Genomic DNA, 25,208 nt, shown 5'->3' with positions numbered 1-25,208 from the left:
ACTACAGGGTGGGAGGAGAAATAGAGGAATAACAGTTTTAAAGACTTAGATTTGCAGTTGAATTTATAATTTTATGAAAGGAAGGGAAAAAGAGGGGAGTAGCATGCTGAGGCAGCTGTCCTCTTGTTGAACCACTTAGCTGATATTAAATTCAGACATGATGACTTCATCCCCAAGCACTTAGCCACTCAGCAGTTATTACATCATCAGATTTGGAATTGAGCCGAATGATGTCATCCCTAGAGGTGGGGCAGGTGATGCGCACATCTGTGCACAGACTGTGTAATGTAGTAGTATAATTTTAAAGAAGCTTTTAGCTTAGACAGATTTTCTGTGGAGATGGTGGCTGTTGCCAGGAAAATAATAAGAATATTTAACTTTGTTACCTTAGTTTCTTGCATCAGACTCAACCCTTGAAATCCTTTATAGAAGTGGTGTTAATGTATTTTTAATAACACACTGACAGTTAAATAAAAAAGAAAAAAAAATCAAACTCGTTTTCTTTCTCAGAACTTGCCATATTTTATAAGTACATACATTTACATTTCAGCCGTCTTTGTGCTCACAGTAAAGGGGACAAAACACAACGTAAATATTATGCGGCTCCCATCTCTTTAACACACAAACACACACACAAACTCACACAGTGGTGTCAGGACACTTTATTCGAAAGACGCGCACCCTCTCACACGTGTGTAAATGCATCCACATTACTGTCCCCGATGCAGACAGTCAGTTCCAATCTATTCTCCAACCACCTAATTTAGGCTTTCTTGCACTTAAGAAAATGATATATGAAATACCACTTATACTTACAAAACATGTTCAACAAACCAAGAGTACAAATAAAAAAAAGATAAATAAAAACAGTCTACATCTTTATGATGAAAACATTGTCATTATAAAATAAACTTTAATAATAATCCACTTTTTTACAGCTGTGTCAGATGTGGTTCATTCTGGTTTTCATATGATGGAATATAGGTTACTATTTATAGGAGGAAGAGCTGAAGAAAGAGAAGAAGAAGAAGAAGAGGAAAAGAAGAAGAGTAATAGCAACATTAAAGACATTCTGCACTGCACACGGCTACAGTGACAATTGGTTGCTTGCATGTAGATGATGCTGCATGTTTCCAGGTGATTTTCAGTGACAGTCTTTGGAATCGTTTAAAGCTTTGGGGTTCCTTTTGTCATGCCCCTGCCCTCCCACTGAACCCCAAATACTTCAAAGATAGGTGATTGAATGAATGAACGATTGAATGATGACATCACTTGAAATGAACCCCTCCTACACACATCAAAGTCCACTCCCCCCTTATTCAACCCGCCCTCATTTTAAGTCCACTGGTTACTGGCAAGCAGGATGTTGGATCCCACCCATCCTCCTTCCGTCCCTCTCGTGGTTGAACCAGATCAGATATGGATGACAGGAGCCACCAACACCCCAATTTTCTAATCCTCTGACATGACATGCCACTTGGCGATCTGGCGACGCGGGTGGTCGCAGATCTCCCTCCAGTGCTCCCCGGGAGTACCTGCCGCCGATGTGCCCAGTACAAGGCGCCCAATGACGGTGTTGGGGCAGCGTGAGTTGCCCATGTCTGAGTCCATCAGCAGTAGCTCCACGCTGGTGTCCCTCAGGCCCTCTTCGGAGGGTAGATCGAAGACAAAGAGCTCATTAAACACCGGGTTAGGCGAGCTTTTCTTCACATGGGTTTTCTTCTTGCACACGCGTTTCTTTCCATGATACATGTTCACCTTGACATATGGATCTGGAGGAGAAGAACGATAAGAGTTGAGCAAGAAAAGCCACAGCGACTATCCATGCCTGCGGCAGCTGCAGAGTGGCACATTATTTCTAAACCAGATCAATACAGCAATCAATAGAGCGGAAATGATGGATGTTAGTGATGAGGACAAAAGAGGCTGGCTGTGTAAACACTGTGTGTGTATGTGTGTGTGTGTGTGCTTGTCACTAAAGTGCTCTATCACATCCTGATCAGATTACTTTGGTGCGGTGGCGGTGCCATTAGTGCAACTATCACAGCATCTAAAGCAGTCTGGGATGCACAGCAGGAAGAGCAAAATGATTTTGGTTTCATCCCTTTACCGTTATGAAGAAGAAATACATTCAAGCCTGCAGTTATATGGACATGGTTTGCATATTAAACTGGTTCAGTTAAAAGCCCGTGTACCTGTAGGTCCATTGTTTTCAGTCTTGGGGAGGTGGCGAGCTTTGAGAACAACTACAGTCAGAGTGTTGGTGGTGGACTGGTAACACAGGGACAGCAATAACTCACCACGACCTGAAGATTTCTGTGGAGAAGAGAAGAATGGATAAAGTTAAAAAAAAAAAAGCAAAAATCGGCAGAGCAAACAGAGCAAACATTTGTAAGTGAAACTTACACTAAAGAAACCCTAAATCCAGCCTGTCCTTTCATGTTTTCCAATTCTACTTAATAAGCAGACATTTGTAAAGTTGTTATTCGGTTCTCAAGTTAATACATTTAAGTAGGTTAAATTAATCAGAAGAATGGATCCACTTAGTATGTATTAAAAGAATTAACACAATAGGGCGTGGTAGTTATTAAATAATGAATAACCTACAAAATTACGAGCTACAAAACAGTTTGTGGTGCTGCTGCTGCTTCCCGTGCAGCAAATGGTGCCAGTCCTGACAGCTTGAGACACTGCCGGCTAAATAATCATCACCTGCTTATGTGGTAGATTTTCATATTTAACACACACAAAATGTGTCACTGAGAAGCTCCCGATCTTCTCTACAATTTGTTGCTGCTGTCACAGTTTGCTCATGCACATACACATCCATGCCCGCGCCCCGTGAGAGTCGGCACCTCAGATGGTTGCGATCGCACCTTAGAGGCTCGCAGTCTCATGGTTGCCACAGCAACGAGAAGTAGCACACAGACAACTTCTAGCAATGACCTGATGTTCAGGTCTAAATCCAAAAGGATTGCCTGTTATTTTTAGTCTAATTAGTTTGTTTATTTGTGTATTAATGTATTTATTGTTTCTGTACTTCCAGAGCGAAAGCATGTTGGTGATGCCTGTGTCTCTTATTTTCTGGTGTATTGATTCTTTAAACTACTGGGTGGTCACACATACACAAAACTACACAAAGCAGTGAGACAAAATCTATGTCACACAGACAAAGAGAGCCACCACCCTGTAAGGCATGGGCTGCAACTTTTAAGAAACAACTGCATGCGTCTCTCATGCTGATGTGGAGAAAATGGTTCTGTTTAATTATTGTCCCTTTGTGCACTGTAAATCCATGTTACAAGACCAACAAGCTGCGTTCTCCGCCCTTTTATTTGCATATGAAATGTTTCTCATTCTGACAAGTTCAGCTGCGGCATAGCAAATAAATGAAAGAGATTAAGGATTTTCTTCAGCAAAAGAAGCCAGAAATAACCTGCAAAGCAATTTCATGAATTCAAAAACTAATTTTTAGCTGATTTCACAGGTTCTTATTCCCCCTTACTATAAAGCTTTGCGAGATTTCTCTCCTCTGGGACCCAGATGAGAAATGGAATTGATGAAATACAGTTTGTCTCAGCATGGGGTGAAGAGAAGAGAGATAAGAAATCTTATCCTCTTGAAGAGAGACGAGTGGAGATGGGATAAAACCTTTATACTTCACAGACTTCCATTTCCTAGCACTTCCCTAGAGTACGATATGGTACCAGAGACCATTAAAGACATTACACGTAGCTCATATTCCTTTTGAGAAACTACAAATATGCATGAACATATCCACAACTACCACACAGGGAAAGAGCTTCCATTTTAGAAGAGCACAATATCACCTCACACGTCTATAATTACACAATGAGAGATGCTCATGCATGGCCATACCATTTAATACCAGTCTATAGAGTGGTGCTCTATACTATACCACAGACCAATGATAAGCACAAGGATATCCTTTTACTTTTATTTAATTTAGCCAAACCAGGAATCATTTAGGCTAATGCATTTAGAGGAAATGAAGACATAATGTACTCATGGGTGTCAAAGTACTCAATACATTAAATGACACTTATAAACATTACTTCTGCATGTTTGTGGTCCTCACAGATGCCAGGAACAGCAAGCCTGGACCGCCTGCCCACAGATCTATAATGATGTAGTGTTGTTATCGTCTGACCTTCGTGGAATGGGAAATGTCGCCATGATAGCCTGGTTCACAGGTTGCCATTACCGTTTTAACTGTGTGATGCACTAAAGGAAAGGTATGTAGGGAGGATGTCATGTAAAGCAGTTCCAGCTGTTAAATGCAATGAGCAGATGAAATGACGTAAGAAAATAACGAACCCTAAAAAAGCTGATGAAAAACGTAAACAATAAATACCAAAAGCATCCTTGTATCCAAAGCAGCTCAGTGTCAACTTGCAAATCCATATTCCTGTAACAGATCTCATCTCTCTCTCCACAGATATATACCCTCTCTGCTTTCTCCTCTGGTTTCACATGATATTAAAATCATTTATAAACCAACTAGAGGCTGTTATGATAGTTATTCCTCTGGTATATACCAATGAAATGTTAATTTAAAACTTCCATCGAAGATAGAGATCACACACACGGAATGAGATTAATCATTTTTATTAAGAGAATTTGGAATCGATAAAATGGTGGGCTTGCATTTGAATGATTTACATATTATTATATTTTAGTATTTAAATGACTTTTAAGATTATTCATTGATTAATATGGTAACAGTGGAAGTAATCAGCTTACTTTGCTGAATTTGACTAAGCTGTTCTGCTGTAATGCTTTTAGGGAGTGGTGGTGTAGACAGAGATGGTGTGATGAAAAAAAGCTGAGTCACTATCAGAGCAGTTGTAGAATTAAAATTGAGCTCACTGAATGACTTTATACATGAAATACAACACTAAGGCTTCAAACATTTGTTCCAAATCTTACCTTGACATTTTTCTTGATTATCTCTCGGCTCATGAGGACACGCCCCTCGGACAAGTCGATCCCAGACAAGGGAACAAGGGTCTCGCCGATGACTTCATCACGAGAGAACCGGTCAAAGCTCAGCACCATGAAGTGAAGGGCCAACTCTGACACACGAGCAAGTGAGATGCCGTAGAAGCTGAAGGTCTCATCAAAAGTGGGGTCTAGAGTTTTTCGCAAGACTCTGGTCTTCACCCTGTGCTTTTTTTCCGGCAGTAGGGTCAGCTTGATGTAAGGGTCAGAGGTCAGCGACTGCTCGTCAGTTGGAGTCAGACCATGGGCTTCCTAGAAAAGTGAAAACAATCAAGTATTTAAGACTGTATGTATTAAAAATAAGTATTACTTTAAATGTTTTAAAAATAATCTTAAACATATACAGTACCTTGATATGAACAATGAATGCCTTCCTCTCTTCCTGGTATTCAAGGGAAAAGTGGAGGGTCCCTAGTCCAGCCTCCTTGTCTTCCCCCTGGGGCCTGTCCACAGCCGGGGTGGGTGCTTGGCTGGAGAGAGTACTGGATGGTGAAGGCAGGTCACGGCGGTCCATCACACCAGGCTGGGTGAACCCTGCATGGGGAGAAGGCAGCTCCAGATCTGGGGAGCTCCGCAGCTTCTGGTGGTGATGAAATGGTTTAGTGGTAAAGTTGCCATTCAGATCCCGTTTCTCCAGGTCCAGATGGAGAGTTGGCCTGGAGCCATTTGGGCTTGATGCCAGTTTGTCTGTGCCAGCTGCATTCACTGGTGGCGCGGTGTGGCAGTTTCCATTGACATCTGTTTTACTGGTGTCGTTAGCTGCTGTGGTGGGAGGCGCAGCAAACTTTTTCTTGCCACTGAGGCTCTCTGGGTAAATGTCGACTCCTTTGAGCATGTGCACAAACTTGTACGGAGGTGTCTTCTGGGACTTGGTGTTTTTACGCTGGCAACAGATCCACGCAAAGGCTGACACAGTGAATACGAGGCCGAAGACACTCACCACAGCAACACCTACTGGCACTGCCACTGTGGGGGAGGAAAGAATGAAGGGAAGGACAGCGGGGGTGTGGGTGGACAGATGGAGAAAAATAATTCAGCAAAGTAAAATTAAAAATAAAAACTTAACAAACTAAGCAGCAACTGTAAAACAATTTCTATCTCACAGATTTTATTGTTACACCGAGGCAAGTGAGTCCATTTTGTGATTCTGACTAATGCAGCTGCAGCCTTGACTCAGAGGGAGAACAACGCAATCTGTTCAACTCTGATCAAATCTCAGCATCACTGTTTTCAGAATCCAAACATGGTTACTCTTTATGAACAGGAAACAGGTGGAAAAATAATGAACTTATGGGAAAACTACACAACGTCTTTTGTGACAAGGTGCTCTCTCCATAGCAGCTTTATAAAAACAGCTAAACTCAGATCCAATCATTGTCACAAAAGCATTATAAAGATCAGTGTACACTATTACAAGGAAACAGGCAGAAATGTTGAAAATTCAAATATTTGCAGTGAGAATTTAATACATGTGGTTTGGGCAAATCCTTATTTCAACCAGCTGGGTGGTCCTGATTTAGAAACAGTACTTAATAACGCAGATATCTTTAGTCATACTCATCAAGGATGATGGTCACTACTATTGGGATTACTAAGGCATATTTAGGGACCTATTTCCTGTCAGTTTTCCTTTTATGGTATTGCCGGAGACAGAGATATTTACAAGTGAATGCTTCAGTTCTTTGTTTTGCAGTGCTGAGCTGTGACTCACCATCAATCAAGCTGCCTTGTCATGCTACCAGATTTAAAAGGGTTGCCTCGCAGAAGAAAATGCATACCATTTCCTGCAATTAAGCAGGCGACATAGTGGAAAAGCACTCAGATCAGCCCATAAAAAGAAGGAAGAGGTGTAAGTGGCAAGGTGGTGGTTGTGGTAATCAATCACTCTGATACTTATCTTTAAAATCTGCCTTTTCATATTGTCAACACAATCATGGCTCTGCTTTTGATAATTTGAGAATCAGTACAGTATCACTAATTCACACTTTCCTAAGACAGCCTTTGTGCTGGGGTTATTGTAAAGCAAATGTGTTCTGTTAACACACAGCAAGCAATAAGAATATATAGTTCCCTTCTCACTTAACCCTAAATAATTAATATGTAATCTTCTTCTATGGGATTGGGGTGATCTAATAATATTGCAGAGATTTCCATTCATATAGTTTCTTAATATTGTAGGCTGATTTTGCTCTGGCAACTGTGTAATAATCTGAAAATACAACGAAATTCACTTTATCCACGAGTAAGCAGTTCACTTCACTTTTAGATCACAGCACTTATACATATTGTTTTCTCTGCTTTTTTCATGAATATTTCAGCCCAGTAGCATCCCTGGGTGGGATGGCTTTCAAGGCAGCAACAACAGACAGATGGATGAGGCAACGGGAGGGCAGTGAGGTAGCAGCTGAACCGAGAGGAAAATAAAGAAAACAAACAGGTGCTTTCCTGGCTTTACCTGCGTTGTAGTAACACCTAGAATGCAAAAATAATGACTTCATTATTGCACCCATTAATATCGCACTGAATAATGAGCTCCACCCTTTCCTGATAATTAGCTGTCGCCCTTTGGCCAGCTGCAAAATGGAGGAATGAAGTCCACCCAAACACGTTGTTTTACGACACACTGCGCGAGCCATTCACTTTACACTAGTTACACGCCCTACAAAAATAGCAAACAACGAAGAAGAAAAAGAAAAAAAAGAAGAAGCCGACATTTAGAAAGTCAGCTAAATTTGAAATCCATAAATTAGCTTCTGGCCACTTCCAGCCAGTGCTAGCTAACAATTTTAGGATGAGTCACGCGGCAGCTTAGACATCCACGGTGGGGTTTTCTCGATGAAAACGATATCCGTGAAGTTTTGAGCAGGATTTGGACTCACCGAGCTGAGCTCCATCCTCCACCATTGGAGCCATGGTCGCTATCCAAGGTGCTGAACAATGTCCGTCTGCTTCAACGCTTCAGCTTCGGCGCTGCTTTCTGTAGTAGCCGCTCCTCTGATGCTATGCTCGTGCGGTTTTTCTCAGATTTTATTAATAATACAAAAGTCTTTGTAATGCTTCAATAATTAAAAAACAAACAGGATTTCCCAGAGAGAAGTATGGGGGATGCTCTGTTCTCAGCCTGCTGCTGTTACTCCGTGATGCGTGAGTGTGTCTCTGAGGCGGCAACACCCCGTTTCTTCTCTCTCTCTCACTCTCTCTCTCACTCTCACTCTTCCCTTCTCTTCACTGTTCCCCAGCCCCCCTCCCCTACGGTAAGGCTGAGCTCATCAGTGCTGACGCAGTAGTGACGGAGGCTGGCTGTGAAATCAGGACCCCCGGTGAAGCAGCACAACAGGGTTGCCAATTTTCCTAATTGATTGCTAGGAATTGAACATTCTCCTTGTGCGTCTTCTTCATCCGTGTTTATGTGATGTGGTTGTGTATTTGTAAGTGTGTGTGTGTGTGCATCCTTAGTCCATAAGAATACTGTTTTGTTATTGTGGTCATATCATTCATTAACATAACTGAGATGTATTTATGCAGTTATGCTTTACTCTGATGAAATCATAATTTTTAAGTAAAAGGTGATTATATTACAGTCCTGTAGGGGCTATAGCAACCGCTATAGGAAACAACAGGAAACAGAAAACACAATAATAGAAACTACGAAAAACAATTGTTTTATAAAGTCTTGACCACAACAAAACTTATCCACTAGGATAATGTACGTGAAAAATACCAGACAGGTTATAGGAGCATGATGTAGGCCCTGCACTGAGGGTCACCTATGGTTGCTGAACCAATTCAGTTGCATGAGAGAAGACAGCTGACAGGAATTGACTTCTTAGATAGAATCTACATTCCCGAAATCTTCAATGATGTTATACGCATGATGGACACTTTGTCTGAAATAGTGAAGGAACCAGTGAAAGATTTTCCACCACTGCTGGATTTAATGGATGACCTAAAGACATTCATGGAAGCAGGCAAGGACTACATAGATAAAATCATTGACAATTCAGCTGCTGAAATCAGCGACTATGAAAAGAAACTAAGTGGTGTGATGGAGCAGATAGCACACCTAGAAGTGCAAAATGAACTGTAAGTTATCAGTCATTGACTTTCTCTCATATTGTACTCACTGTATCTCTAAAACCTGTCTCAGCCTGACTTTGAAGTTCTTTTAAAGTAGTCTTGGATGTTTTTGATTCAGTGAGCAAATCTGTTTGTGAATTTGAATTTGTATTGCATTACATTACAAAGACCTTTATCATAAATAGGAATTTTTTTTTTATCACATCCCATGCTTGAATTGCTCATTCTATACTCCTACATATATTTTTTATTTCACTGGTAAGATATTTTATTGATTAATAGAGAAAGATCACCACACTAAATAAAAATGACAAACTGACACTAAAATTATTAGCACCCTGGACTGCTCTGTTTTTAAAAAAATAAAAATGTCTCTAATATTGATTACTCTCAGGAGCGTGGTCATAAACTCTGGAAATGTGCATCAATACAAAAAGGCTGAAAAATTAAGCTTGTTTAATGTTCAGCTGCTTTTTAAACAAAGAGACACCTTGACTACTTTCCAGATAACCAGTAAATTTTTTGTTGTAAGACTCTATGAGTTCATGAATTAGTGATGTTAGGTGGAAAATGCATGAGTAACACAAGAATAAACTTTAGTATACACAATATATTGTATTAGAATTACGTGTTGTTCTTTAGTCGTATCATAAAAACTACACACATAGACACACATTTCTTCACTATGGCAACAGCGAGTCCCTTGCATCACAGAGCCCAGTAATACAATGTACACTCATAGTAACCCACTAAATTATCCACTCATCTAAAGACCATTCTATAATCATTTGTTCACTAATTACTGGATTTTCATCTTCTCTTAACTTGATTATAAACATTTACGGAAAAAGTTTTATCTGCTGAACAAGTCATTTAATACTCTATGTACTTGGTGAAACTAGCTCACTAAACAAACACCATTCATTTGTAAGTTTTGCTATTGTACTTGCTATGTGCTTTTGTACTTTTGTGTATGTGCATATTTCTATTAAACACTATCTTATAGACATTTGTGGTGCAATCATTTATTAAAGTGACTGTCAATTTACCCAGTTTTATGTTCAGTGCTGCGAATAAAGGAAAAGGCGAGTTTAGTACATTGCTATTCCCCAATCACATTACAGAACATAAAAACACAAAAGCCTTCCTTGTGCAGCTCAAAATATGCATTCACTGCAGAATTCTATTTGCAAGAGCTCCAATGTGTAGTGACCAGGACAAGAGCATCCATTATCTGCAACCCCAGGAACTTGGTGCTGCTGAACCCCTCCACTGTGGCATTGTTGAGGAGGAGTAGTGTATGACTGTGCAGCTTCTCCTGAAGTTAGTTTACACTTCATTAACCACTGTGCAAGAAGGCCTCCATGCCTCTTTTCTTTGTGATCCAAAGGATACACTTGAAAAAGGAACTTTTTTATTTGAGAATTATTTGAGAAACTGTAAGAATCTCTTACTGATGTTCGGCCAGAATGTACATTGTCATGTTTGTTGAAATCCAAACACAGCATATGAGAACAAAAGCCTCGTGGCGACTGTGTAGCACAGTAGCAGAGAGGTGATACATTTTGTTTTTGACTTTGCAGTCATTGAGTCGACCGTGAACTGCTTATACCAAGTCATACCAGAGTCAAATGTGAGAACATATGTCTGACAGCTACAGCTCGGCTGAAGTTGGCTCATGCAACAATACAGTTATCCTAAGCACAACAGCAAATCTACATCAGAATGGTGGATAAAGAAAACCAGTCAAAGTCCACAGATCAATCCGCTGGGCATAAACTAACACCCCCAAGCCTCAATGACGCACCACTGTGAAGAACGTGGGGCCAAAATTACTCGATAGTGATGTGAAAGACTGATAAAGTCATACAGAAGACATTGAAGCAAAAGAATGCTCTAATTTTTTTCTGCTGTAAGACTGAGTTGGAGCCCTTAACTACTTTCTCAAGCTTTTTCTGTCATCCACTACTATCATCTATCATTAAAAGTGGATTGCTGTTGGGGCGTCTCCATAGCAACTTTTTTAAATGTCATGTTAAAAACTAATCTGCCTCTATTCCCGTTAAGTGGATCAAACATTACTTCAGTGAAAATGAAAGTAAAAGGGCAGCTCACGCACCTGAGATATAACACGAGTATATAACGCATTTACAGCATGTCACCTCATTATGTTTTCAGCCCTCTCTTGTGCAGTACAGCAGTTCTTCCTCCATTAATCAGGTAGGCAAGATCAGTAACACGCTACAGTAAGATGGTTAATATTTAGTAGATTTTATATATTATATCAATAATTTAACAACAGGAAAAATCCATTTGATTCTTCCTTCATCAATAATCCTCTGTCATTTTTTTCTCAAGTTGATACATCTCTTTTTCCAGCAATGGCACCATCAACTTTGTCCAGAAACAGAGGAGTGACTGGCGTCAGAAACACCAACAGATTGATTTTATTCATCTTCTCTCTGCTGTCCCTGGCTTATGTTGCAAACTCACTGAGCAACAAGGAACTTTTGGTAAATGAATTCTTGCTAAAGCTGCTTTTACACTACAGCAGTTACACCTTTATGTGTCACTGCAAGTCACCATGAGCTCATTGAGGTAGGCATTTTTTTATGTAGGGCTGAAGCAACTGAAACACTTACAACCGCTTTCTGGAAATTTCAGGAATTCAAAGAAAAACTTCGGAAAGCAGAAGAAAATGCAGCCAAAATGAAGGTAAGTCAGTGAGTTTCATGTTGATCACATGTCAGTGGAATTTGAAACAAGAAATGCATATTAGTCATATCTTTGTTGATGTTGACGTACAGTGAGAGAGCACACAATACATATACCAGTAAATCTGATCTGTGTCCGAAATGTTTTTTCATCAGGCATACAGAAAAGCAACATCCTCACAAGAACTGGATGAAAAAATGAAGCAGCTTCATTCTTTTATGGAACTAATGAAGACATCGTCATGGTCAGAGGATTTTCCACCACTGGTGGAGTTGGCAAACAGTTTGAGTCGCTTCATTGACAAAACCAAGGTTTGGTTAAAAAAGCAAGACGACAGCTTCGCTGCGGCAGTAATTGAAAATGAAAAGGAACTGGAAAATCTGAAGAACGTCCTACGATTCCTAGAGGAGCAAAATGATGAACTGTAACAGTTTCCGTGTAACTTCTTTGAATTAAATATAATATAAAATATTGTGTTTACACATTGGTTTAGAATCCTGAGTAATTATTATTATTATTATTATTGTTGTTATTATTATATTTCTGGTTAATAAGGTGGTCAGAACTTCTATTTTAAACATTTTTTAACTTTATTTTGCTTTTACTGTTCCTGACTGTTTGTTTTCTGTTAAGTAATAAAACCTTTACTTATTTATACACTTAAATTTCACAAGTATGAAATTTATGTATTTCAAAAAAGTAGATCAAACTTAAATTAATATGTCCATTACATGAAATAACTATGTATGCAGCCTCAACACGTGACGGGTGTATTCTCTGCAAAACTGATACCAGAGCTCATTGAGCTGATACAGCTTGATTTTTACATCTAGTCGTTGATATTATAGTTATTCATTAATGGCACTGTCTTGTTTTAAACTAATTGCTCTGTTGGTGATTCATTGTGGTACTTTAACGTTAATTCTACTTAACTTGTCAATGAAACCCTGTAAAATTACTTTAATCATCTCCAAGTTACTACCCAATGGTAATAAAACCCAGTTAAATTAGCAACACTAGCTTTCACATGTTTTATCTGAATTGTAGAGATTTATGCACGCATCAGCCTCTTTTAAGCTGCTTTTAACCCCTCAGGGTTATTACTGGACATCCATCCATCCACTTCCGCTTATCCTTTTCAGGGTCATGGGGGGCGCTGGAGCCTATCCCAGCTGTCATAGGGCGAGAGGCGGGGTGCACCCTGGACAGGTCGCCAGTCTGTTGCAGGGCCAACACACACTCACATTCACACCTAGTGGCAGTTTGGATTATCCAATTAACCTATCCCCACAAGTTGCATTTCTTTGGACGGTGGGAGGAAGCCGGAGTACCCGGAGGGAACCCACGTAAACACGGGGAGAACATGCAAACTCCACACAGAAAGACCCCGGCCTGATGGTGGAATTGAACTCAGGACCTTCTTGCTGTGCGGCAACAGTGCTAACCACCGTGATGCCCTGTCCAGTATTACTGGACAGCTTGATATATTTTATGACAGTAATATCACTATAGTTTTTTCTGGAAAGCTGCCATTTTGCAATACTCCTATATTACAGTGGTACTTTAAGTCATACCAAACTCAAGCATAGAAAACTTACTTGTAGTTACTATACTTCATCCACCTAGAATTTTTGCACTGCAGCCTGAAAGATGAATGATTAACATAAACTGATGATTACAAAACATTTAGCATGGGTCCATGCTTGATTTAACTGATTTTCCTTCTCTATCTGAAAATACTCAATATATATAGTATGTGGTTCCATAGTGTAGTGGTTTACACATTTGTTTTACATAGGTTGCTTGTTTATTTCCAACTGGAGACACAAAATCCCCTTTATTTATTTTATTTTTACTGCATTGTCAAAGTCTGCTGAACGTCACTTTATCTGAATCTTAATCTCTTAATTACTTGTGCTTCCACACTGTGGTCTTACTCTTCCATCTTGTCTTTGTATCTTCTATTCATTGCATCATTTTCAGTAGTGAAAAACAGTGCAAATGATTTTCGAATTCAACTACAACTACTGTCTGCCAATCATTGACAAATATAGTCTGCCCTATTGTACTCAGAATATAATCATCAACGCGCTTTCAGCTTTGATACAAGACACATTATCATTTATGATTCATTCAAAATTTTAAGACTGTTCATTCTTTTGGACAAGTGGACCCTGCTGAATGGAAAGCTCCAGCGTGCTGTGTACACCATATAGATAGTAAATGTAAAAGGAGGGCAGAAAGTGCATGAAGCAGGAAGTTAAAGGAGTGTTTTTATAGTGTTTTATGTTAACTGACAACCACATATTCCAGTAAAGTGTTCAGACAAATACTACTCCTTTGAAAACAAAGGTGAAAGGGCAGCTCACACACACCCTGTAATATGATTGAGGTGATATCAAGAGTATATAAAAGCATTTACAGCATGTCCTCTCATTATGTTTTCATTCTTCACCCGCACGGCAGCTCTTGCTCAGTTGATCTAACAGGTAATTTCATTAACATTGTTCAGTAAGACTGAATTAACCTTATGTACCCACAGTTTTCTGTTTCCTTTTTGTCTCAAGCTCTTGTCATTTTCAGAGCGATGGCAGCAGCAGACTTATCAAGAACCAGAGAACCAGCCAGAACTACCAAAGGCTTGTTTCTCATCTTCTCTCTGCTGTGTCTTGCTTATGTCACAAGTTCGCTGAAGACCGAGGATCAACTGGTGAATAATTCTTGAATACTTTCCTTTTTTTTTAATATAAATCGAATTATAGACTTATTTTTACAGATTTACCCCACGTAATGATGGGCTCATTAATTTTTCTTTATCTGCAAAAGGTTATATAGATCCTTCAGCTGCTGTTATTTTCTCAAATTTCAGGAAAAAATGAAAACTGCATTAGAAGAGGCTGAAAGACAGAAGGTGGGTCAATCAGTCTCCGAGTTGCTCACAAGTTGGCTTTGAAAGTCTTCCATATGTGTAGGAAGAAAGGTTATGTTTAAAAATATAAATTAACAATTGCATTTTGCATCACACTGCCTTAGTGACATTTAATATATGTTTTTATAGGCAGAAGAGAAGTACAGAAATGCAACCATCACAAAACTATTTGATCTTGCAAGTTCACTAACTAACAAGGACCAGATGGTAATTTCATATTTTCTTAACCTTTTATTTTGATGTGAAACAATTACAAATGTATTTCTATCATAAACTCCAGTATTTTTATATCACGACAACCTCATTGACTACTAGACCTTCCTACATTTGCAGTTGTTTTCACTGAGCTCATAATCCTTATGGTTTGTTCCCTGCTGGGAAATTTCAGGAAATGTTCAAGGAAACACTTCGCAAAGCTCTAAAACAAGAAGAGAGACTGAAGGTGGGTCAGTCAGTCTCCAGGTTATTCACATGTTGACTAAGACAGTTTGTCATTTGCAAAGCCTTTAGTGATGTTACACACAGCATACTGACAGAACTGCTACTGAAGGATGTGTAGGTAATAGGAGTGTACACAACACAATGTAACAATAACAGTTGTATTTTTCTCCATCAGGCAGAATACGAGCACAAAATTCGAACTGCCTCAAAACAATTTGATGAAATATGGAGGCAAGTTCTTCCTCAGCTGGAATTAGTGAAGACGTATGATTCTCCACCACTACGGGAAATGCTAAACATTGTGATGCGTTCACTGAAGAATAGCAGAACCTATTTAGACAAGAAGATGGCTTTGCTGCAAGAACAGTAAGAAGCCAGAAAAAACTCCATAAAATAATAGGAGGAAAAATCTAATTGAACTGCAACAATTTATATTTCCATCCATATCTCTGTTGATCTGTGTTGTAGATATATATATATCTGTGAAATAAACATTACACTGAAATGTTAAAAAGTTAAATGTTCTCCAATGTTTTTGTTTGCTTTAAAGTCCAGATATACAACAAGGGAGTGAATTAAGGGAACCAAGGACACACACACACACACACACACACACACACACACACACACACACACACACACACACACACACACACGTGCGCTGAGGAGAACTACATATGAGCGGGAGAGTGAAACACAGGTGTATACAATCAAGAAAATCATGAGGAGGAGCCAAAACTCAAAGCAGGACACAATAGACAACTAAAACAAAAAACTACTAAACAGAAAGACAAAAAAAAATTACACTGAACAGGATAAAAAAAAGGAAAACTGAGGAAACCAAATACAAAACATAAACACTCAACAAAAAGTTGAATCTAAATAACTAAGATAAACACAAAAACTAAAAAATTCAAGTTACTAGAGTGTAACTAAAACATTACTCAAAAACTAAGAGCAAAATGAAACTTCAGGGTTAACGCTGGGTGTTTGCTGCTATCAAGGTTGTTCATTTCTTACAGGGTGTATTTTAACTTTTGCTGTGAACCTGGGACGCTCTGAAGCAGGTTGGATTCCAGATTAGAGATCAAAAGCTTTCAAATCGCAGTCTAATGATCAATCAGGATTGCGAAGTTTATTCTACAGTTTAATCACATTGTACACTAAAAACAATGAACTGTCAGTCATGATGAATGATACTATTCATGATGTGTTTATTTGTCATCAGCTAAACTAAATAAAGGACTTCTGGTCTATATATACACGCACATACATGCCTGCATATGTGACTGAATTGCTGTACTAAGAAGCGCAAACAGCTTCTTCTGAAAAGCAACACATTTAACACAGTCGAATACTGCCCCCTGGTGCTGATTGTAAAGAAATAATGGGTCATTGGGTCATTGTCCATTTGCACTGTTAAGCACTCTCTGCTCAGTTATGCAGTATTTGGCTGAACTTCTACACTTCAGAATTCATTTTAACACTTCTACGAATACTCCATGTCACTGCTAGGCCATCTTAAATCAGTCATGTGAATTGGTGAATCCCTGGACTCTAAAAGGTTAAATCAAGCATACAAGTCTGTCACGTGTTTTTTTTTTTTTTAAAGATCCACCGTTGTGGTGTACAGAGGCAAAATTACAAAAAAATATATCATTGTCCAAAAACTTGGACGTAACTGTGTAAGAGGCATGTTTTATTAAAAGAAAGAAAGAAAGAAAGAAAGAAAGAAAGAAAGAAAGAAAGAAAGAAAGAAAGAAAGAAAGAAAGAAAGAAAGAAAGAAAGAAAGAAAGAAAGAAAATCCATTGCATGTGTTATTTCCTTAATTTCCAGTTATGTTCAATAACATTTAGGTCAGATGTGCATGATAAAGCCTACCACATTATGTAGATCACTGAATGATGCACTAATAAATGTACTCAATCAACAATGTGAATACTGTGTTTCCAGTCTTGCAGATTGCAGAGACAAAAATCCCTAAAAACAAAAGAGGCATCTATTGTTTTTAGGAACATGTAGAAACTCCAGACCCTGAGAGCTGTAACCAAAAGAGATCTGAAAGCAATATCAAAGTGGCACCAACTTTGACATTGCCACACAGTTCCTCCTAACTGCTTTCAGAAACATGATACCAAACACATGGTAACACCACTGACATAATCCAAAAGTCAGGGTTGCCTTTTGCAGCCAAGCTTGGACTGGACAACAAGGACTATGTTTCTCCATAAAGGTGTAAATTTCAATCAAAAACAATCTCTAAATGTTAAACAGTATGCTGTTATAGCTTGTTATAGTTTCTGTTTACTCTAAAGAAATTATAACAAGCTCTGTTTTGTTCCAGAAACCTCTTCCTTCAACTGCAACAGTTTGGAAATGACCAGCAATTGTTACTGAATCTGAGCTCTAGATGTGCATTCTCTTGTGTAACTGCTTTAAAATAAATCCATGCACATTATTCTCCTGACTGAATGACTGGGAAACATCCTTACTGATCAAATATATCTTTACTATTAAATGGAAAATAATATTTACTCATATTTAACAAATACTAATACGTTATTATTAGTATATTTTTATCAGTTTACAATACATTATTACTACAGAGAATTCATTTCAAAATAGGTTTGTGCAAAAGCTATTTCTCATGGGTGGATATAACAAATTTTACTAAAAGTTAGTAAACATTGCTAATTACCTACCCTACCCTAAAATCTTATAAAATGGTTCCTAGTCACTTTTTATACAATGAAAGAAGAGCTTAGAGTGGAAAGCTTTTGGAGGGTTTTTATAGTATAATAACTGGCAGCTGTCTATTCCCAAAAAGTGTAAGGCACTGAAAATGAAACTGAAAGGGTAGCTCACACATGTGAGATGATGATAAGTGAAGTGACAAAAGAGAACATAAAGCATTTGCAGCGAGTCATCTCACCGTGTTGTCATTCCTTACCCCTACGGTAGATTACTTCTTCTTCAAGTCACAAATGGGTAAGACCGATAGCATTGTACAGCATGTCAGTGTATGTGTGTGTGTGTGTGTGTCTGATTGAGTGAGTAAAAGATTGCATTCTGGTTGTGTGTTTATGTTCAGCACAGCACGTACCACTTACTGTACCTCATGTTTACTTGATTTCATGTTCATGAAAGGTGAAGCCGGTCTCGACATCCTACATTTAGCTCTGTCTGATCAAAATATTTAAAAATATCAGCATATGTATTCAACTACAATTCTCCATTTTCCATTATTTTTGATATTCTGTTTTAACTTCAGGGCCGATGGCAGCAGCCTTATCCGCAACCAGAGGACAAGCTTGTGTCAGAGAACACAAGTGCCTGTTTTTCATCTTTTCTCTACTGTGTCTCGTTCGCGTCATAAATTCACTGAAAACCAAGGACTATGTGGTGAATTCATCCTTGCATAACATCCTTGCAATTTATTTGTTAACTTGTTAACATACACTGCAAGTTATCAGCATTTTTCTTTAAATGAAATGGGCTTTATACTTCGCTGAGCAGTTTCCATTGTCTCAAATTTCAGGAACAAATGAAGATAGCAATAGCAGAAACAAACAGAATGAAGGTTGGTCAGTCTCCAAGTTTTATATGTCATGCATCTCTAATAACTGTAACTAATAAACTAACATGTAACTGTGATTTTTTTTCTCAGGCAGAACACAAGCATAGAAATGCAACAATCACAAAATTATTCGAGCTTTCAAATTCACTGGCTAACAGTGAAAAACTGGTAAATGAATAATTTTGCTTTTGTTAATTTTGAGAAAATTAAGAATTTACTTGTTTTCATGTGTGTTTTCATTATATTAGCCCACACACTGTGCTCTGCTTCTTTCTGGGAAATTGTAGGAACTATTCAAGGAAACACTCCGCAAAGCTGTAAAAGAAGAAGAGAGACTGAAGGTGGTCCAGTCAGTCTGCAGATTACATTTGTTTAGAAATATACAACATGAATTCATAAAATTAGGAAGTAAAAAAAAATCGATATGACATCAGTATAAGTCTAATACATGGATGTGTAGGAAACAGGAGTCTATGTGGCACAAAGTAACACTGAACAATGAATTTAAATGCTAAAAGTTGTATTTTCCCCATCAGGCACAATACAAGTACAGCATGCTGACTGCCTCAAAGGAATTTGAAGAAAAAAAGAAGCAATTTCTTCCTCAGTTGGAACTAGTGAAGACATTGCCATATTCTTCAGACCTGATGGAAATGGCTAACATTGCAAGGAAAGCCTTAAAGATTGCTAGAATTTATTTAGACGAGAGACTGGCTTTGCTGCAAGAACAAGAGAAACAAGATACTGAGTTGTAACAGTTACGTTCTGTCTACGTTTCAGTGGAAAAATATTGTTTTTATATAATTTTCCAAACATATTCTTATGAAATTATCTGCAACTTTTTTAAATAAGTAAATGTTTGATGCAATAAAAGTTATCTTTATTCCCAGAGAACTTCTTTTAGTTTTGCCGCTCTTGTCCAATGATTTGACATCATAATACAATTTTAATAAATATATTATGTAAAAAAATAAATAAATCATGTTACGCGTCCTTTTTTGAATCTCTGAAATAATTGTCATAATGGGAAATCTTTTGTTTCTGAAGTCTGATTTTCAAGTCTTGATATGAGGCTTGAAGGGTGGGTCTGATGGAAAACCAGAAATTCATTGTCTAATATGTTGTCACAAAGTCATTAGGTTATAAGCCAAAAGAAGATCATCCAGGGTTTCATATCATAATTCATTCCTCCCTTTTGAAACATAGTATTAACAAGACTTACTTTTTCTTCAGTGTGACCAAAAATGAATGACAAACTAGTAGAGAATTATTTATTCTGATTATTTGTCTATAAATACTAATGGACCTCACGCTGATTTTGGAGACTGTCCCATCCTCTGTAACACACATATAATGAAGATTTACAGCAACAGTCTTTTCCTAATTTCCAAGTTCCTCTAACTGTGAACTTTAAACCCTTCAGGCTCAACATATGATATAAATCCATTTTTATACAGTCAGTGCCAAAGGTGAAAGTCTGTCATTACAACAACAACAACAACAACAACAACAACAACAACAACAACAACAACAACAACAATAATAATAATAATAATAATAATAATAATAATAATAATAATAATGAACAGAAAGCACAAACTTAAAAAGCAAACTGTTATTATTTTTAATTCTTCATTGCATTTGCATTAGTTAGCAGCATGGCCTTTTATGTTGAGTTTGAATGCGTCTCCCTGGTCAGGTGAGTTTTCTTCAGTTAACATTAAACGGGAATCATTAAACATGCCTGTTAAAAGCTGCCTGTCCAAGACTCTGGTTCAAAAGAGGTTTCTAACCTCAAAAGTTATACTTCCTTATTAGATAAAGCGTTGTTAAAATCCATACTTTGACAGAACCACAGTGCACCTAAACACCCGCCCACCTACCCGCCCACAGGCTAGCCTTTTCAAGGAGTCTATAAAGCATTTTGTGTTGTGTTGTCATTCAACATTCATGCTATTATTCATGACTCCTTTTAGTAGCAGGTAAGAAGAGCAACACTGTACTGTGAGAAGATAGTGTATGCAGATTTTTAATACATCATGTCCAGTGAAATTTAAAGACTTTACTTCGTTGTGTTGTTTTAGAACTGTGATGGCAGCAGTAGATTTGTCCAGAAGCAAAGGACTGAGTGGTGTCATAACAACCAAAGGCTTATACATCATTTTAACTCTTCTGTGTCTGATCCGCCTTTCAAGTTCACTAATAGAGCAGGACCAACTGGTAAAGCGATTGTTGACTTTCCAAACGAACAGCTAAATTGAGCACTTCTACAACTAAGTCATTACATTCAAATGTACAGTGTTTTGGGGGTTTTCTGGCATAATCACATGCTTCACGTGCATGTTTGTTGATGTTTCCTCTTTATTTGCAGGAGGAACTGAAAGAAAATGTTCAGAAACTGCAACGAGAAGCATTGAGATGGAAGGTAAGTCAGTCAGTATCCATGTTGTGGAAATGGAGGAGCAATCTGGAGGGTCTATAACTATAAACCACCAAAGCAAATCAACATTTTCCATCATGCAAAGCTTTTTTGTAACATAATAGACTTAATTATTTTCTTTCTTGTTTTTTTTTTGTTCCTCTGGCTTTATTTTTTCCTTCAGGCTGAAAACAAGATTGACAGAACCTACATACCAGAATTGTTAGATGATATGCCACACATAATGAAGTCTTTGTCTGAAGTGCTAAGGAAAGATTTTGCACCAGTGTTGAATTTTCCACCACTGCTGGAGATAATTGATGACCTAAAGACATTCCTCGAGGCATTCAGTGAGTACATAGGTAAATACCTTGAAACTACATCTGCAGAAATCAAGGGCTATGAAGAGAAACTAAGTGTTGTGATGGAGCGGATAACACACCTAGAGAAGCACAAAGGCGAACTGTAACATATTAATCATTACAGACACAACACATTGGTCTGTTTCTGCTATTGTATGTACTGCCTGTGTAAAACTTCTTCTATACTAAGCAGCTTTAGTTTGAAATTTTTTGAAAAGTGGCTTTGAAATGTTTTCACTGAGGAAGACTTTGTGTACAAGTGTGCTACAAAGTGTGATGACTTGATCAGCTTGTAGACATTTTCATTTTAGAGAGCTAATATAAACAAAAACCACTGAACACATAGATTGTGTGTTGAACTGCATCAGTAAATCTGGCAGTAGTCAATGACTTACAATGTTTTGCTACATGTCATAAAGAAATGTGTTTATATGGATGGTTAAATGATTTATTACATTCCCATGCTTATATTGCTCATTTGAAAACTGTTAAGATATCGTTAAGATATCCATCTAAATAATAGAGAATGTTTCCAAAGCTATATAATAAATGTCAAACTGAAAATTGAAAATACTGGAAACCTGGACTATTCCCTTGTTTCACAAAAACGTCTCTAATGTTCATTTGGACCCATTATCATTTATGCGCATTATATTTTGTATTGCTTTAAATATATGCAGGGATTTTTTTCCTTCCTCCCCTTTCAATCTGTAGTGGTTCGGTCCAGAACCTATTTCGGCTTTTGCTTAACCAATTAACCAATTAGCCAACGCCACCTTGTTAAATGTTAATTTGGTCAGCTGGTTTATTTGTGAAGGTGTGATTGGTCCACTTGGATTTTTTTCTGTTTCCTGTTTTTATTTAAACACAAAATGTTTAAACAAAAAAGGTTTGGTCACCTAATAAAGTTGTTCCCTAATACTATAAGTGTGGCTGGAGTCTTCCACGTCATCAGATCTTTGTCTTCTCCATGCACCTTGGAAGTAGGTGAAGAAAAATTCGTTGCTTTAAATGCACAGCAACATTGTAAGTGAGTGCTAGCCTTAATGGATTTTTCAAATTTAAATAAATGAAACCTCTGTCCCTGTTTACTTTTGTGTGTTTGTGCAATTTTATTCCATAGTATTAACTGGATTATACTGATATTGTAATTATTTATTTAAAGTAGCTTATAATCTACTAGATATTGTATTCAGTTATATAAATAAAGTATCAGCGAGGTTTATGTTATACTCCCGTCGCATGAAAGATACAAGCAACAATACACAGCATAATATTTGATGCTTCAGTAAAGCTTTGTGTAAAATATTTTTTTATTTCAAATTATTTGAAATGATCAGTGACAATCAGATTGATGTGCACGTTAAAATAACTGTGGATCCTGGTATTTGTAGAAGCTCTAAGAAAAAACTGTATTCTGATAACCACCTATTTACATTTATTATATGTTATTACTAACTTCCTGTGTTGATTGTAGCGACTAACAAAAGTGGCACAAAATTAGTGACGCATGAATAGTACAACAGTAGAACACAGTATACAAACCTAACATCACCTTACATCATATTTGGTTCACTGATATTATTGGAAAAACTGAGACTCTGCTATTCTCTTGTTTAACAAAAATGACAGTTCTACCATTGTATCATGACTGGTTTCCTTTTTGTCTTTGTGGTTAAAATGTGTTAACCACATTCTCGTGCCTTTGCTGTCGGTGGCTTCTGTCAGTTTTTTCTTTAAATGTCACAAGAGTAACTGATGACCCTTAATTCCTGTAAAGTGGGTCTGACCGACACTATTTCTGTGGAAAGAAAAGCAAAAGGGCAGCTCACACACATGAGATGTGACATTAGTGAACTAACACCAGAGAATATAAGCCATTTGCAGCGTGTCGTCTCACTGTGTTTTCAGCCCTGACTTGTACAGTAAAGCAACTCCTACTCCATTCACCAGGCAGGTAAGATCAGTAACACTCTACAGTGAGATGGTTTACATTTAATATATTCTATACAATATATCAATAAACAGGACACATCCATTGAATTCTTTTTTCAATAATATTTAGTTATTTTCTTTCAAACTGATACCAGTTTTTTTCAAACAGGGATGGCAGGATCAGCCTTATCCAGAAACAGAGGACTGATTTTTTTCATCTTCTCTCTGCTGTCATTGGTTTATGTTACAAATTCACTGAGCAATAAGGAACTTTTGGTAAATCTTTTAGCTTCTTTTGTCATATGACCAATACATGTTTATCTGTCACTGCAAGTCACCACAAGCTCATTAATGGTTGGATTTTTTTTTTTATTCAGTTCGAGATGTTTGTATGTGGTGCGGTGAAGCAACTGACACACTTACAACCTCTTTCTGCAAATTTCAGAAACTCAAAGAACAACTTCGGAAACTAGAAGAAAGAGCAGCCAGAATGAAGGTTAGTCTGTCAGTTTCATGTTGATCACATGTTGTCAGCCAAATGTGGACATGAAACTACATTCCACAACAGAATATAAACTAAACATCGTTATTTTCTTCATTAGGCAGACTACGAGTACAGTAAAGCAACCAATTCAAGAGAATATGATGAAAAAATAGAGCAGTTTTATTCTATTTATGAACTAATAAAGACATCATCAATGGCAGAGGATTTTCCACCATTGCTGGAACTGATGAACAAATTTAGTCGCTTCATTGACAAATCCAGGGTTTGGTTTAATGGGGCGGAAGATCACAATAAAGCAAGAATGAAGGACAATGAAAAGAAACTGGAAGAACTAAAGAACATCATCAAATTTCTAGAGGAGAAACGAAATGAACTCTAACGGTTTCTATTTAATATCTTCAAAATAAATACATGTTGTTTAGATATACTATGTTTTCATGAAAGAGGTGGACATCATTTATTGCCTGAACTGTGATTCATTTTCATTCAGTTATACACTTTAAATAAAATCTGAAATATGATGGATGTATTACCTGTGGAAAACTTGATTCTAGGCCAACTCCTTTTTACTTCATTTTAACAATTTATATTGATAGCACTGTGTTTTTTGTTAACTAATTCTTATTTACAATTATATATAAGTGACACAATATATAATAATACTTCATTCCTGATTCTCTTCAACTTAACATGTAAAACCTGCAGCATTACTTTGATTTGGTCCAAGCTGTGCTTAATGACCAAAACTGGCACTGAATTCAGGTCAGACTTATTAAAGTTTACATTATTCTCCTGTCACTGTTATCGCCATTCAACTGTCACATTTCCGCTTTTCTCAAATCTAGTCAGAAGGTTTCTGATTATAAATAACTTGGCATTTGGATAAATGACAAATTTCATATATTGACATATCAAGGCAACAAAACAAAACATAAAATTACAAGAGAAAGTTCAAAAGAATGTGAACCAACTTATTATGAATTCAATTCTACGGTAGTTAAATTATTACACTACATATACTAAATTTGAAAAAAAAAAAGCAGTGAAGATTTTGTTAAAATATGAAGTGGCTTTAAAGCAGTTATCATAACAGTTTATTAGACAAAAGTATAATTCATTGATTGTTGTATTGTGTAAAATCTCACCACTAGATGTCATCAGATTGCAGACTGTACTCTCCAATCATTCAGCTGAATTCTCTTTTCTTAACCCCTGCATAATCCTA

The 25,208-nt window shown here is 37.5% G+C and overlaps 2 protein-coding genes and 2 long non-coding RNA genes across 4 annotated transcripts; 3 read left to right on the top strand and 1 right to left on the bottom strand.

Annotated features, from left to right (window-relative positions):
• Positions 1–432: 432 nt before the first annotated feature.
• Positions 433–8,203, bottom strand: syt4 (synaptotagmin IV). Its single transcript, XM_024800475.2, has 5 exons — positions 7,902–8,203; positions 5,372–5,988; positions 4,951–5,274; positions 2,196–2,316; positions 433–1,772 (listed from the first exon to the last, which is right to left on the bottom strand). The coding sequence occupies exons 1-5, from the start codon at positions 7,933–7,935 to the stop codon at positions 1,453–1,455; spliced, it is 1,416 nt and encodes a 471-aa protein (XP_024656243.2). The 5' UTR covers positions 7,936–8,203; the 3' UTR covers positions 433–1,452.
• A 9,909-nt stretch (positions 8,204–18,112) lies between these two features.
• Positions 18,113–19,667, top strand: LOC143417112 (uncharacterized). Its single transcript, XM_076882740.1, has 6 exons — positions 18,113–18,173; positions 18,457–18,587; positions 18,724–18,765; positions 18,853–18,930; positions 19,050–19,103; positions 19,299–19,667. The coding sequence occupies exons 1-6, from the start codon at positions 18,170–18,172 to the stop codon at positions 19,515–19,517; spliced, it is 528 nt and encodes a 175-aa protein (XP_076738855.1). The 5' UTR covers positions 18,113–18,169; the 3' UTR covers positions 19,518–19,667.
• Positions 19,668–20,854: 1,187 nt separating this feature from the next.
• LOC143417111 (uncharacterized) lies at positions 20,855–22,621 on the top strand. The gene is made up of 3 exons (XR_013097326.1): positions 20,855–20,982; positions 21,134–21,187; positions 21,366–22,621. It is a non-coding gene; the product is annotated as an uncharacterized LOC143417111 (long non-coding RNA).
• Positions 22,622–23,400: 779 nt separating this feature from the next.
• Positions 23,401–24,457, top strand: LOC101470316 (uncharacterized). The gene is made up of 4 exons (XR_191940.3): positions 23,401–23,500; positions 23,648–23,754; positions 23,924–23,974; positions 24,081–24,457. It is a non-coding gene; the product is annotated as an uncharacterized LOC101470316 (long non-coding RNA).
• The last annotated feature ends 751 nt before the right edge of the window (positions 24,458–25,208 follow it).

The sequence above is a fragment of the Maylandia zebra genome, linkage group LG3, assembly GCF_041146795.1.
Source record: "Maylandia zebra isolate NMK-2024a linkage group LG3, Mzebra_GT3a, whole genome shotgun sequence".
NCBI lineage: Eukaryota > Metazoa > Chordata > Actinopteri > Cichliformes > Cichlidae > Maylandia > Maylandia zebra.
The sequence above is the reverse complement of the archived record's forward strand: the minus strand, read 5'-3'. Positions and strand labels throughout refer to the sequence as shown.